General features: G+C 49.8%; 6 protein-coding genes; 2 read left to right on the forward strand and 4 right to left on the reverse strand.

Annotated features, from left to right (window-relative positions):
- Positions 1-101: 101 nt before the first annotated feature.
- On the forward strand, positions 102-3,779 carry RCC_07446 (related to ubiquitin C-terminal hydrolase (HAUSP); the record flags this gene model as incomplete). XM_023772703.1 has 3 exons in its annotated part: positions 102-110; positions 198-3,618; positions 3,673-3,779. 3 exons carry the CDS (start codon positions 102-104, stop codon positions 3,777-3,779), a joined length of 3,537 nt encoding a protein of 1,178 aa, XP_023628471.1.
- Positions 3,780-5,054: 1,275 nt separating this feature from the next.
- On the reverse strand, positions 5,055-5,871 carry RCC_07447 (related to ERP2-p24 protein involved in membrane trafficking; the record flags this gene model as incomplete). XM_023772704.1 has 4 exons in its annotated part: positions 5,055-5,065; positions 5,121-5,403; positions 5,457-5,635; positions 5,697-5,871. The coding sequence occupies 4 exons, from the start codon at positions 5,869-5,871 to the stop codon at positions 5,055-5,057; spliced, it is 648 nt and encodes a 215-aa protein (XP_023628472.1).
- Positions 5,872-6,705: 834 nt separating this feature from the next.
- Positions 6,706-7,470, reverse strand: RCC_07448 (uncharacterized protein; the record flags this gene model as incomplete). The annotated part of the gene is made up of 1 exon (XM_023772705.1): positions 6,706-7,470. The coding sequence occupies one exon, from the start codon at positions 7,468-7,470 to the stop codon at positions 6,706-6,708; it is 765 nt and encodes a 254-aa protein (XP_023628473.1).
- Positions 7,471-7,757: 287 nt separating this feature from the next.
- On the reverse strand, positions 7,758-8,297 carry RCC_07449 (uncharacterized protein; the record flags this gene model as incomplete). The annotated part of the gene is made up of 1 exon (XM_023772706.1): positions 7,758-8,297. The coding sequence occupies one exon, from the start codon at positions 8,295-8,297 to the stop codon at positions 7,758-7,760; it is 540 nt and encodes a 179-aa protein (XP_023628474.1).
- A 1,501-nt stretch (positions 8,298-9,798) lies between these two features.
- On the forward strand, positions 9,799-10,930 carry RCC_07450 (probable ubiquitin fusion-degradation protein; the record flags this gene model as incomplete). XM_023772707.1 has 2 exons in its annotated part: positions 9,799-9,896; positions 9,958-10,930. 2 exons carry the CDS (start codon positions 9,799-9,801, stop codon positions 10,928-10,930), a joined length of 1,071 nt encoding a protein of 356 aa, XP_023628475.1.
- A 673-nt stretch (positions 10,931-11,603) lies between these two features.
- On the reverse strand, positions 11,604-13,130 carry RCC_07451 (related to low-temperature viability protein LTV1; the record flags this gene model as incomplete). The annotated part of the gene is made up of 1 exon (XM_023772708.1): positions 11,604-13,130. One exon carries the CDS (start codon positions 13,128-13,130, stop codon positions 11,604-11,606), a length of 1,527 nt encoding a protein of 508 aa, XP_023628476.1.
- Positions 13,131-15,438: the final 2,308 nt, after the last annotated feature.

The raw sequence follows: 15,438 nt of genomic DNA on the forward strand, positions 1-15,438 counted from the left end.
TAATTCGCTCCACGCGCAGACCCCCACCACCGCGCACCCGCCGCCTGATTCTCACCTACCACTCCCCGCCGCTGCCTAGCAAGGCACAAACTTCCGCAAACATGGACAATGTAAGCTTCCACCCTCGTGTTCGAACACCCGTTGTCTCGTCTGAGACACATTTGTGCAAGCTTCAACAAGACACTGACAGCACCCAGCTCGGGAGCGACATGCTGCTGGATTCCGACTACGACGAAAAACATTTGACGCCCACCGAAGATGATAATGACAACGTTGCCATAATCTCGCCCGACGACGCAGACAGCATGGTGGACGATACAGATACCGCATCCGAGGCGGCACCGCCACGCGCGGACAACTGGGAGGCAATGCGCGACCGATTCCTGCCCATCGTCCCGGACTACGAGACGGCAGACGAACAGGTACATTCATGGGATATCACAGACTGGAGGAGCCTGCCGAAGCGATCACATGGGCCTGTTTTCCATTGTGGCGGTCATCCATGGCGCGTGCTATTCTTCCCAGCGGRCAATGCGGCGCAAGAGAGCGTGTCATTCTACCTAGAACAGGGCTTCGGCGACGACAAGCCACCGGACAAGTGGTATGCCTGCGCGCAGTTCATGCTGGTCCTGTCGAATCCAAACGATCCGTCCATCTATATCCATCACGAGGCTAACCACCGGTTTACGGCTGAAGAAGGAGATTGGGGATTCACAAGGTTTGCGGAGAAGAACCGCATTTTTGCATCAAAGTTCGACAACTTCGACAGGCCATTGGTGGAAAACGACTGCGCCCGGGTCACGGCATATGTACGAGTTCTCAAGGATCCCACAGGCGTGCTATGGCACAACTTCATCAACTACGACAGCAAAACTGAGACCGGCATGGTCGGTCTACGCAACCAGGGCGCCACATGCTATCTAAACTCTCTGCTGCAATCGTTGTACCTGACTGGCGCGTTCCGCAAGGCAGTCTACCAAATTCCAACGGAGACTCCGCAGGATAGGGAGGCTTCATCGTCTGCGTATGCTCTGCAACGGCTGTTCTACCGCTTGCAGGCAGACCAGGTCGCAGTGGGAACTCAAGAGCTTACAGTGTCCTTTGGWTGGGAGAGCCGCCAGATCTTCGAGCAACAAGACGTGCAGGAGCTGTCCCGARTCCTCATGGAGAAGCTCGAGGCTCGTATGAAAGGAACCGAAGCTGAGAATGCGCTTCCCAACATGTTCGTTGGCAAAATGAAGACGTACCTCAGATGCATCAACGTGGAGTATGAAAGCAGTCGTATCGAGGACTTCTGGGACCTGCAGCTGAACGTCTCTGGCTGCAGGAGCATGGACGAGAGTTTCAAGAACTACGTCGAAGTCGAGACGCTCGAAGGGGACAATAAGTATGCTGCCGAGGGTTATGGATTGCAGGATGCCAAGAAAGGCGTCATCTTCGAGAGCTTTCCAAACGTGCTGCACTTGCAGCTCAAACGCTTCGAATACGACTTCCAGAGAGATGCCATGATGAAGGTAAATGATCGTTACGAATTTCCCGAGATCTGGGATGCCTCTCCGTACCTGGACGATACCGCGGACAAGTCGGAGCCATATATTTACCATCTGCACGGYGTGCTGGTCCACTCCGGAGATCTCAATGCCGGCCATTACTACGCTTTCCTGAAGCCAAACAAGGGTGGTGATTTCTTCCGGTTTGACGATGATCGTGTTACGCGCGCGACCAAACGCGAGGCGATTGATGACAACTTTGGAGGTGACTACTCCGCAACCACTGGGGCCAAGGGTGGTCACAATCCCTACACACGTCAGTGGTCGACGAAACGCAGTAACAATGCGTACATGTTGGTGTACATTCGGGAAAGTCGGCTCGATGAAATCCTGCTGTCGGAGGAGGATGTCAAGCCGCCAGCCCATCTCCCCACGAAGATCATGGAAGAACGCGCACTTGCTGAACGCAGACGCAAGGAGAAGGAGGAGGCTCATCTCTACATGTCCGTTCTGGTCGCTACGGAAGAGAATTTCAAGTCGTATCAGGGTGTGGATCTGGTTCCATGGTCAAGTGATGATGCAGAAGACCCTGCCACTCCCACAACCCACAGGATGTTGAGAAGCATGACAGTTGCGGAGTTTACCCATAGTATTGCGCAACATCTTGGAAAAGAAGCAGATCTGCTACGGCCATGGATAATGGTCAACCGCCAGAACGGTACCGTTCGTCCTGATCAGCCACTGAGTTGGCAGGAAATGACGCTGCAAGAGGCTGCCGACAAGTTTAGCACACGGACATCGCCTTTCCGAGTTTTCATGGAAGAGACCACACGCGACGATCAGGGTCAGCCGATCTGGCCTCCGGACGACCTACCAGCATCCCCAGGAAGCGTTCAAGCGTCGCAACCACACCACCCAATCATTCTGTTCTTGAAACACTTCGATGTCGATCGACAGCAGCTGCAAGGCATAGGCCATGTCTACATGAGTCCACTGGACCGGGCGTGCGATGTTGCTCCTCGCATTCTTGACATGATGGGATGGGAATCGGGCAGTGTGGACCTTGAGCTCTTTGAGGAGATCAAGCAAAATYACATCGAGCCCATGAAACCAAAAAACACGCTGATCAACTCCGAGATTCAAGACGGCGACATTCTGGTTTTCCAGCGCCACCTCGACGACGCGGACGCCGCTACACTCAAGCAAAAGAATCCCACGGCTTGCCAATCTACACCTCTGTTCTACGACTTCCTCATGAACCGCTTGTTTGTGAACTTCACACCCAAGAACATACCGGCACCGAATCTCCAATTCGTGAAGGAAGGCGTTGAGCAATTCAGCCTAGCTTTGTCGAAGAAGGACACATATGATGTACTTGCACACAAAGTGGCCGACTACCTATCATCGWTCAACGCAAATCCTGTGGATCCGTCACACGTTCGATTCTCTACCACCCACGCGCAAAGTGGCAAGCCGAAAAATCCCATCAAGAAGACACAAGGAACAACGGTGAACACGATACTTTTCGGCTCCAGCGGCTATGGCGGGTATAGCTATGCGCCGGCCCATGCGACCGACCACCTCTTCTATGAAGTCTTGGATATCAGCCTCTCTGATCTAGAACAACTCAAGAGCATCAAGATTGTATGGCTTACCGAAGGCATCACCAAGGAAGAGCCTACGGAGGTCCTGGTTCCCAAGCAATCGCAATTCTCATACGTTCTTGATGCGCTACACAAGAAGCTCGAATTGCCCGATGAGATTCTCGACCAAATCCGGTTCTACGAAGTTCATAGCTCCAAGGTGTACAAGATCCTTCCCCTGACACATGGCGTGAATGCACTCAACGAGTTCATGGCTGTATACGCGGAACGAACACCCGAAGAGGAGCTCRCAATCAACAAGGAGAACGGAGATCGGCTGCTGTATTGCTTCCACTTTGAGAAAGAGCCGTCAAAGCCACACGCTACGCCATTCATCTTCTTGTTGAAGGCTGGTGAGATCTTCAAGGATACAAAGGAGCGGCTTTCGAAGCGAACTGGGATCAAGGGCAAGAGCTTCGAAAAGATCAGGTTTGCTGTGATCAAGAACGGTCAGAACTACAGCAAGCCTGTGTGGGTTGAAGATGGTAAAAGCATCCCAGCAACGAACGTTAAAGTTACCGCAACTAACACATGTGCAGACGATATTTTGTCCGACAAACTTGGGCCTGACGACCATCTGGGACTAGAACACCCTAACAAGGCGCGAAATGACTGGATCAAGTATCAGAGCTTGAACATCCGATAAGCAATGCGTGTGTGGCAGATGCCAACGCATTTGACCTTGGCATTACGACTGTACAAATACTCACAATGCAGTATGATAGCACGACCGCATGGAGGAACAGGCATGTAGGAGATTTTCAGGCAGGCAGCTGGCATTTGGTAGCGGTTCATGACTTGGCCCGCATGCAATTCACATGGTTTATTTTGGGCATGACTTGTGTTGGCTTGGGCGAGCGAGCGAGCAATGGAGCATGCCTGAGGCGGTTGAAGCAAAAACTCATGACGTGAACTTTTACTAGACGACGAAAGTAGAACGAGGACCGAAGGAAGGAAGCATTTTGCAGATCCAGTCCATGATTGTCGAGCGGATCCGTGGAGAGGAAGCCGTCACACATGCTCTATTGAGCTCAATAATTTCGAGGCGTGCTGTCTTCTTTTGGGTAAGAAGGCCGGGCCTATCGGATTGCGAGCCAGCTGTATCGCCCTGATATGCCGCCAAACATCCTAAGGTATGCAAATCTCATCACTGCCCGCTTTGGGGTCGCCAAGAATTTCGGAAGTGAGCGAATGTGGATGATACTCCGTGATACTCCGACCACAGAAGACCTACTACAACGTCTGGAAGTATACCTGAAGAGGGAATCAACACCGTAGAGGCATACATCCATTAGCTGCCGATGTTGTGACTCCAATAGATTGTGTGCGATGCATGCTAGAGTTTCGATGTATATGGCTTGGGAGACGCAGGATTTGCCTAAGAGGTGAGCGGCTCCGAGATTTGAGATGGGAAGGAATCAAGCCCGAGCATATGGAAGAGCTATGATGCGTGGGGGGACGGTGAGGCAGTTCCTGAAGTTGATAACCTTACCTCATGTCTATTTAATGCTGAGTAAACAAGGTTGTCGACCGTTCCAGCACGTAAGAAGCGAAGTTCTGTTTGGACTCTCGTCTTGTTGTGTTTACCTGTTTTCAAACTGTGAGACCTAACTCCAAGGCTATGCATCACAGTCATAGGTCTTGGAGAAGCTTTTGCTTGGACCTCGTGAGCTCACCTATGGTCGACACCATGATGATCAATCCGATGTGCTTGGATGTGTTAAATTTGATGCGCAAATCTGCATTCGAGGCATTGGCGATCAACTGGCAGAGATTCAAGGTGTAAAGAGAAAACAACGTGCCATCAGAGAATTGAGACAATCACTTCACGACGGTGGAAGAATAGACTCCTGGGCATAGAGCAGGCCGTGGCATTCTAATTTTTGATGATCGCTATGGGTACAGCTTCCAGCGCAGTCCTTCAAACGTAACCTAAACAGCCTCATGTCAGCACAATACAGACACATTTGCTTCCAGCAAACCCTACCTTTACGTCCACCCGTGAAGAACATCTTCACGACAAAGACTTGCAGAGCAGCCATGGCAATCATAAGCCCAGTCTCCATCAAATTGAGGTTGAATATCCGAGCTTCTGTGCTGTGAACAGTGCTGAAATTCCTGTTCTCACGGGTGCGGAAGTACTTTTGCTGTCTTGTCAAGGTAGAGACTTGTCCTGAGAGGCGCATGATAGATTCCTCTACGCCGCCCAATTGCTCGCTGCTAGCTCCTGCTTTTTGTGGAAGAGATGCTCGTGGGGACTCGTTCTCGACCTGAGTAAAGTATCAATGGCTGTCCTGATGCGGGTATGTCGGGGGTTTCATACTGAAATCTCAAAGTCCACGACCTTGTCCGAAAATGTGGAAATGCTGTTGTCGAAGCAGAAACGGTACTCTCCCTTTGAAGTGGCAGTGAAGACATAGTCTCCTTGTTGCTCCTTCTCGCCGCTGAGAAATACACGCTCCTTGCCTGGTTGCTTGTCCGGGCCGTAGACTGTGTAATCGACTACAGAATGGCTTTCATCAGCAACTACACCAATATTCTTTTTATCTCTCCAATGACGCACTGTCAAATTCACCACCGCTCTGTACCGCAAAGTAGAATGCGATTTTGGCGCCCTCCTGTTCTACGTGGCTGTAGAAGCACTCCTTCTCGTTTGGTGACATTTTGTACGTGAGGGCGGTTGCGGATGCGGAGGAGAGGAAGCCCAGAAGGGCGACGACCGGTGTGAGGGCGAGCATGATCGCGAGCGCTCCGGAATGAGTCGATGTGTTGGTTAATGGGTTGGAATTATCACGTTGTCACCGCATTGAAGCTTGAAGTCTAAGGTAGAGGGACACGCGATTCAACTTCTCGGAATCGCAAGGAGGTTCCAAGGGTCCACTCCGCAGAGCGCCAAGACATGGATAGTTATGTACAATCACGTAGATGTGCATCTTGCTCTACTCATACTCCTGGGCATTGTGAGGTAATTGGATTCCTATACTTTTGCTACTGTATGGCTACCAGCCATTGTTGGGAGATCTATAAACACAAGCTGTGTTGCTCCATAATTCCTGCAGTGACTCTTTATTGGAGCAACGAAGCGGGTGCCTCTCTTGAACACAGTGGAAGGCCATGATACCCTCATCTAGCCAAAGTGAGGGAATTCTCGGTTCACTCTCAGTCCCTCTCAGACATGAAGTTTGATGCTCGAGATACCTGACCTGGAGGAAGTCAAGTGCCAGAAGCCAGCCTTGCATCCGACGTCTGGCGGTAGGCGTGGTTGGCACATAATTTTCCATTCCTTTTGCTGCAGGACGGAGCGGAACCATGTCAACCATGGCTTCTCGATTCAGCTTGTTGTAACAAGATCCTGTAATCGAGCAGTGCGTATCTCGCTTTGTATCGAAGCGGAGAACTGCGAATCGTTGCTTGCGCATCCAGCCGTATCCACTAGATCCGGAGTCGCGTGATGTATGCATGCCCAAGTTTCACTCAGTGTCGGAGTGGTGAATTGCCGGTCGTCCCATGTCGATTCGGCTCTTACAGATTCGAGTGACGTTAAATCCCATAATCTCCTGCTCTACTATCCTTCACTTCCCATCCCTTGGCACAACTCCCCCACCGACAGCTCCCGTCCCAGCAGCATTTCCGCTCCCCACAGCTACTGGCTTCTTCCTCATAAACAGCGTCCCCAGCTTCTTCGTAACAGGGAGAACCGTCAATCTTGCAAACCATGGCGTCCCCCAAACACTCAACAACAACCTAGCCGGCAACAACACCTTTGTAATCGCATACGCAGTAGCCATCTCCACCACAAGTCTCGTTCCTTTCTCTCCTCTCCCCCACCATCTTCCACTCCCACTTTCGTCACTAATCCACTTTTTCCTCCTCAAATACCTCCCGAACTTTTCCGTATAATCGCTGATCCATTTTCCCTCGCTGATATAAGGTGGTAGCCAGTTTGTATAGTGAAATGCTGCCGTCAGCCCGAATAAAGGGACAACAGCAGTAATTTCATGCAAGATTATGAAAGCTGTGATGTGGGAGACTGGAGCGTTCCTGAGGGGGACTGTGTAGCGACGTAGAAAGTTTGGGAGACGGGATTCAATGCGATTGAGGCGGGAGGTGGGAGTCGCGGAGGGTGGTGTAGATTTGTCTGCGAAATATCTTTTTGTACTGGGTTTCAATGGTGAGCGTAACACTGTTCGAGCTGTCCATAGTGGTCGGCGAAGCATGATTGTGATGTGGAGATGTACGATGCTTGGAGAGCCGAGAAGTCGGGAAAGTAAGCTGCCCTGCCTGCATGTGGTGGAGCTGGAGCTTTGAGGATGACGCAACATCAACATATGATTCATGATATTAAGTACATGGAATTTGATGTTGAACTACATGTACTGTGGATGTCTGGKCCAATTGTGCCGCAAGCAAGAAAATCGAACGGAGTTGGATTGGATTGGAGATGGACCTGCATACAATTTTCTCGACGATGTAGCTGTAACGAAGAAATTAGTCCATCAACCAATTTGTCCGCGCATCTTCATTCCTCCCTCCATCCCATCAAAGCTGAAAGCCTTATGTTCGTCAGCCTCTCGACAAGCCATGCTCTCTCGCCACRCCCCGATACCCGACCCCCTTCCATCGTCTAAGAGCATTCGGGCACAAAGACCCCCAGATCATACAACCAAGCCCCACTGTTGAATTCCGAGTACACCGTCTTAATCTTGTACTTCTCCGTTCCAGTGGCGCAGACCGTCTCCAAAACAATGATTCCCGTAACAAACTGCTGCGGGTTTGCCGGACCTCCCGGGTACGTAGACCGCCATCTTAGAGTCACAGCACTGCAACCATACCAAATGTTCAATATCTCAAATGGGATGTTTGGTTGACTGCCCTGTCCAGCTTGAAAATCAACCAGAGAGTCGAAAGTCGCGGTTCCTAGTGGTGCAGGGCCGTTGGAGCAGCCGTTGTTGATGAGCTCGTTGACGGAATCGGAGTAGTCCCGAACGTCTGGGGTGAGGTACGCCGCTGCGGAAGCGTTGGAGTAGTTGGTGATGAGGGTCTTAAAGTTATTGGCCACGCGTTTGGCCGACTTGTCGTCGAGACAAGCGCAGGTGGATGGCGCTGGAGGTAAGGCTAATGCTCCAACAGCCAAGGTGGCAAGGGCGAGTAGAACGAAGCGCATCTTGCTGATCGGGGTAGGGCTGATCGAATGTTGTACAATTCACAAGAGCTGGAAGCTGTTGTGTGACTTGATCGAAGGTCAATACGGGAGGGATATGTGAAGAAGTGATGTGTGTTTTGTAGGACCAAAGAAAGGACACATGAGAGCTCAAGGAGATTTATATAGAACTGTCGTTTATGCCTCGACACAGGTCACCTACCGGCTGATGTTCCACCGACGGATAGGCAGGACTGCAGGGCGAGACTCTAATGATAGAACGTCTCGAGTTGACGAGCCATGCGGTCCAGCTAGGCTTCACGAAGTGGGTGTGAATTGACAATCGCCTTGTGCGTTGACAAGGATCTTTACGCAGATACTAATGTCACGCGGCTCGCGTGGTTCCACACACAACATGTGAGCTGCACGAGGCGCATGGACAACTGTCATGGACTCTCCAGAGAAGTTTCCCTAATGGGACGCGATAGGCGAGTGTACCAGCAAGCCATAGCGACTGCAGCAGTGAGAATTGGCAGGCAAAGGTAATCATGTCGACTTCAAATCCAGCCGCGAGCCAGTGGAGTAGAGCCGGAGATTTACTGTCACGACTCAATCGTGATCTCAACGGCCTCTCTTGCCACATGAAATGTTCCATTCGATATGCGACGTGACAACTGCGTTCCTGCGTTCGCAAGGCCCAACCTGAGATGTTGAGAGGTCCCAGCTATGCGTTGTTGGTGCAATTTAATGCGGCATGGGCTGGGACCGATACTCACGGTTGGTGACCAGGGGCTATGCTGGCCTTTGTGATGTTGCATCCAGCATGCTCTGTAGGGCAGGTCCACTTGGCGTGGTGAGCATGCAGGGTACACAACAGGCATCTTCGGGTAGTGAATGGGGAACCGCGTCCCGTTTGGCTGAAGTGATTCATGATACTGCCCGATTGCTCGAACCATGCTCAAGCCACGTTAGAGGTAGGGATGGCGAACAATATTGGAGAAGTCTTGAAGTGGGGAGGAAGAGTATTGAGGCCTGCAGAGTGGTGTCGTACGGCATCAGCATCGCTACCGGACGCGTAGAGTGGTTGTCGCTGGGTTCGTTGCCGTTGGGTCGCTTAAATCGCATGCTCAAAGCGGTCCGAGAGCTTACACGACCTGGAACGAGTGTAAGAACAATTTTAGGAGTCTGGTAAGGTGGTAGGTACCTGGGTAGTTGCTGGAGGACGTAAGTAAGCGATGTGTTCGGATTTTATGCCGCCATGCCATGTTACACCATGGCGCTCTGCTGCAGAGTCCTTCATTGCTACAGGCAGGACGAGTGATCCGTGAAAGGCTGCGGTGAATGATCAGGACGGTATGCTGAGAGAGCGTGATGGACGAGGTGTGCTGTTGAAGTTTTGTCAGGTGAATGGAGACGATGTCGTCACAGCTTTGAGCTTCCAGGCACGTCAACCTTTACTTTTGTTCCACGCGCACTACAACACTCTTCAACATCGCCACCTCGTCTCCCCTTCACCACCGCAATCATGTCCTACTACTACGGCGAGGGCGATCCGATGGCCATGTATCAGGCGGGCATGATGAATCGAGGGGCTACTGGCGGACGAGCGCGCCGCTTTGACGAGTGAGGCATACACTGCCTCTGGCTATTCAACCATATCGCTAACCCATCTCACCCTTCCCAGGTACTATCGAGTTTACCCCATTGTGATGATGGCCGGTCCTAACCGTGACTCCCTCAATCATGGCGGTAAAATGTTCCTGCCGGCCTCGGCCCTCCAAAAGCTCACGCAGCTGCACATCACCTACCCCATGCTCTTCGAGCTGATCAACGGCTCACAACAAATCAGCACCCACGCTGGTGTACTCGAATTCACAGCAGAGGAAGGCCGCGCATATCTCCCATTCTGGTTGATGCAAAGACTCCACCTCGAACCTGGCGACCTCCTGCAAGCCAAATCCACCGATCTCCCACTCGGCTCTTTCATCAAGCTCCAACCTCAGAACGAAAACTTCCTCGAAATCAGCGACCCGAAGGCTGTCCTGGAGACTGCGTTCCGCAACTTCTCGTGTCTTTCAGTCGGAGATGTCTTCACATTCTCCTACAACGATACCGTGTACGAGATCGCCGTGCTGGAGGTCAAGCCCGACGCGGGGAAGAAGTCGATCAGTGTGCTGGAGACGGATTTGGAGGTAGACTTCGCGCCACCAGTGGGATATCAGGAGCCACAGAAGACGAGTGGAACTAGCACGCCTCGCAGTATCTCCTCGGCAATGGCAAGCAAGGGTGGCGTAATGCACGCAAATGCGACAATGGCGGCGGCAATCAACTACTCTTCAATCGCTCCTTCGTCGACAGCGAGTGTGTCGAGCAACTTCTCCGGCGGCGGCAACAGGCTCGTGGCGAAGAAGGGCAAGGCGAACGCCGCAGCAGCTTCAGGCGCATCCACACCTGTCGGCACTGTCTCAATACCGGGCATGGGCAGCTCCACCAAGAAGCGTGCAGGTCCACAGCCGTTGRGGTTGCCTCCTGGTAAGCTCTTCTTCGGGTATGAAGTCAAGCCACTGAAGAAGAAGAAGGATGGAGATACCGATGGGCCGAGTGACAAGAAGCAATACTTCAGCGGAGAAGGCAACACTCTCCGAAAGAAGAAGTGATTGCATACCGTGAAAGGTGGGAAACATGGAACGATATCACGACATTTGTGGGAAACAATGGCATAGCGAGGAGTTCGCGGGCGCGATGGATGGCGTGGGTACGCCGCAGCATGGTTTAGAAGGAGCTTGCTTTTCAGGATTCTAATCCTCGCGGCGATTCGAGTGGAACGAAGTCATCGATTGCGTCGAATGGCCATATAGCATATTTCCACCGTTGAGTGCCGCCCGTTTGTTTTGACTCGTGCGAACTTTGCATGAGACATTGGCTTCTGGTTAGATGCGATAGGCCTCTCGACTGATAGGAAACCGAAGCGGGCAACAAGAAGTTCATACGAGTCAAATCGCATTCCGGCGTGGAATCAGCCCGTAGCTTACGATCTTGAGATTCGCAGACTTTCAACATCTCTTTGGAGGCATCTACGTCGCCCGGTGGGCGAGGGCAGACGAAGTCGAAGCTTGCTGGCTCTCCTCCTAAACCAAACGACAACCAACTTACGCTCACGGACAGGTAGCCCTAATCACCAGAACAAACAGTGCTACGCATGGTCAACTGTCTTGTCGATAGATGTATTACCACCCTGCTTCCACTCATGTAAAGGGACAACGTCTTTAATCGCAGCAGGTAGGGCGGCAACCTTCAATTCCACTGGCGCTTGGGGTATATCGTCAACATCTATCTGGCCTCACCATGAACGACCCTCCCCTCTCTCCTCGCGGGTCCAAGCTGCCCTCTGATCTCATCCAATTGCTGCATTCCCGTCAGCGTCTTGCCCTTTCGAATCCTCTTCCCGAATTTCCCAGCCTTATTATGACTACCCAGGAAGTCATCCATGATCCCATCGAAATCACTCCTCACGAGATTCGGCGCTTCGTCGTCTTCCGCTCGGGAATAACTGCTCACGCCGCTAACTCCCGATAGCCCACTCTGAGTAGAGTATGCTTTACTAACTCGCGAAGCACCTGTCATCCCTGAAGCGAGAGATTGAGAATCGTTGTAAGCGTCCTCTTCTTCTTCGGGGAATTCAGCGAGGGAGTAGGCGTTTTCTATTTTGTCGAAACGGTCGTCTAGGAGGGTTAATGGGGCTGTGCGGGCTAGGGCGGAGGAGGTCATGGAGTAGTTTGTCGTGCTTGTTTGAGCGCCCTTTCGCTTCTTTCTTCTTCCGGAAGCAAGGGAGGAGAGAATTGAGGACTCCAACGCTGAAGGTGCGGGCCGACCGTTGGCAAGAAGTTTGGGTTGGGAGGAGGATTTCTTGTCGGCGGCTTTGAATTTCTCAAACTCTTCGAGCCATGCTCCGTGGGTTGGGTCTGCGGGAGGGACAGCGAGAGGATCTGAGGGGGGAGGGGCGTCTGTGAGGTTCAAAGCCGAGAGATCGGGTGGTGGAGAAGACGATGTGGGAGTTGCGGCTCGGATTGTATCGTCGGATTCCCAGCCTGCGTCTTCTTCTTCGTCTTCAAACGTGTGTTGTTCGCCATAGAGGTCCCACTCATCTCGATCGACTTCGTAGCCTTCCTTTGTGAGTTCTGCGAAGATGTCCTCTTCATCGTCCACATATTCCTCGTCCTCCAACGCTTCCAGCACTTCCCTCAGCCGCGGATCCATGTCAGGTTGGAAGCCGGCGATTTCATCGGGAATATCCTGCTGGTCCTGGTAGGAACGTTTTGTCACAAATTCACTGGGCAATACTTCCTCCGGGAACAGTGAGCGGGCGATGGATTCTGTGGTACTTGACTGACCCACACTGCGCATGTCGTCGTTGTAGGTGGAATTCCGCAAAGCATCCACCAGACTCTGCTTTCCCTTGCGATCCTTGTTACTTGGAGTATTGGCCGGCACGAATGTTGATGCTCCCTCTCCCGTTCCCAAATCCTTCATGTGCTGCATGTAATCATAACTAGTGTCGTCGTAGAAGACGCCGTGTTGCGCCGCTTCACCCTCGTTCTCTCGCACCGATCCTCCAAACTCTGACTCGAGGTCTTCTCGTTGCTTGACCTTGTAGCTACGATACGAGGCTCCCGAGTATTGGGATCCCGAAGCGTAGACATTGTCGTACTCGTCGCCGTTTGCTCTTCGTGGGGCCGCCTTTTCCGCCAACACAAATTGATTGGCGTCGGAGTCGTGGATAAGAGGATCGTTCTGGGCGCGATGGACGACATTGAAGGTCGTCGAGTTGTCCTTGTTAAACTTGCGGCGGGGCGGCATGTTGGCAGAATGCGGGTTGTTGATGTGTTGGAAAATGACATTTTGTCACGTTCGACCATAATTATTTTCGACCCCGCAGATCTCGCCTGACTCGCGTGTCAGCGCCTCTCTACGGTGCGCTTTTAGCGACAACTCTGCAACAATCTTTTTTTAGTAGAACTAAGGTACACTACTTACGCTACCTCGGAATATAACCGTTCCGAGAGGTTAGCGGTGATTTTCAGTTATTGTACGGGCGCTTCCGATATAGCCTCTTTATCTAGTATGTAGATGTAGTCCTAATCGATAGATTAATCGTAGAAGTAAAGTTGTCTAAAGCCTATATCTATAACTATATATTAGGCACTCCCTTTATATAGTAGATAGATCGAGAAGTGGATATACGCCCGTACAATGCGTTTACGACTATTAAAGTAGTACTATATAGATATCTATTAAAGGAACGAACGAAACTACTAAAAACAACTCCTCTCTAAACTTGCGAAGTACCTACTATTTTTATTCTTATCGCAACCTTTTAGATTAACGACGCTTCGACCGATTACGCGTATAATTTGCGGGTAGTTTACTTATGTTCTTAGATAATTACGAAACCTTCGAGATCGTCCGCTTATAGCTTAAACCTCCTAGAGTAGGATATTATTACTCTACTTCCTCGGTTCCTAGCTCTCCCTTAATTTCTAGCTCTCCCTTAATCTATAATCGAGTAAGTAGCTATTTTTACGATTATATAAGCTAGAAACGTATAAACATCTTACTAAACGAAGGTAGCGACTCGTCGTTACTATTATCGGTAGCGTTATACTCTATAGTAGTATTAACCTGCTCTTTACTCTCCTATCGAATTTAGTATTAGACTTTATTTACTAACGTTTATATAAAAAGATAGTATATATACTTCTAAGGTCGGCTCTACTTTAACTACTAGCTTTAACTCTACCTTAACTTCTTACTTTACCTTCTTCTTCTTCTTCTAAGAGCCCTTACTCTTTAGAGTAGTAGCAGCCTTAGTAAGATTTGCGTTAACCTCGGCCTTATATAATAGGTTATTCGTAGGCTGCGATGTAGAACGTCTCTTAAAGATAAGGAACACCTTATATTRCTTTCGAGATAGCTAGCCCTTTGTATTAATATCGTTTAGGAAGATACGACTTAGCTTCCTGTCTTTAAAGTCTGCATCTAGAGGTTAAATAGGCCTATCTTAGTTATTATACGACTACGTAATATATATATAGGTGTTATCCGGATGTTCTATCTCCTTAGTAATATGCGGTTTATTACCGAAGCTACGAATAGTAGCTACTATGTCTTTAATATTATAATCCGGTACCGCGATGTTCTTAGGCGTTCCTATATCCTATTAGCGATTAATTATACGGCGGTATAAATAAATGCAATAACAGTATATAATGTATATAATATACTTAGAGAACCCCTTACCTTTCTTTAACCTGCTCTACTTTAGTATCTTATCTAGATTATCTAGGGTAATATAGTATCTCGTAATAACAATCGTAATAATAAACCTAACTTATACGGTTGCTATTATAGAGATAGCCTTTATAACACTATYCTTCGACCGTTAGCTAGGGGGTGGATTACCTATATAGTACTTATACTTCGGTAGATTTATTGCCGCTTCCTTTTCGATCTTAATCTATCGTATATAAGTTGCCTTTATACTAGTAAGCTGCGCTTTATCTAGGAGGCTCCTACTAATATGTCCGTTAAGAACCTCGTCGTCTAATATCTCGCTTTTATTAGAGTTAATAATAATTAGCATAGTGCTTAAGGATAGCGTATTCGTCCGTAGCGGCATTAGTGTCGCCCGTATAATCGGTTTATTCGAAGGTGCCGGCGGTATTAGGTTATAATCGCCGTAGAAGTAACATTTCTTATTATCTAGTATACACTTTATATAGTCGAATTAGGGCCGAGCAGGGTATATACGCTTCTATACTTTCTTTGCTTGCTTCTTAGAACCTATCGGTATAAAGCGGACTCGTAGATATAGCGTCGTGTACGTTCGTATAAAGGAAGGAATATCGTCTATAGGAAGGGGGTTAGAGGAGGATTTTAGTAAAGGGGCAACCCTTTATCGCTCTATAGGTATARCTACGTAAAGACGGGGGATAGAGCGTACGCTGCTTAATAAGTATTATATAGATATATAGGCGCATAAATTTGTTATATAGTTATTATAGAGTTCTTGCAGAGATTATAGCCGGGGCCGCTAATACTAGTAGGGATAGAAGTATATTAGCTATATATCCCCGGTATATATAGTCCTATTAGAGTATTAGAACGC

Source organism: Ramularia collo-cygni, assembly GCF_900074925.1.
Source record: "Ramularia collo-cygni strain URUG2 genome assembly, contig: RCC_scaffold11, whole genome shotgun sequence".
Classification (NCBI taxonomy): Eukaryota; Fungi; Ascomycota; class Dothideomycetes; order Mycosphaerellales; family Mycosphaerellaceae; genus Ramularia; species Ramularia collo-cygni.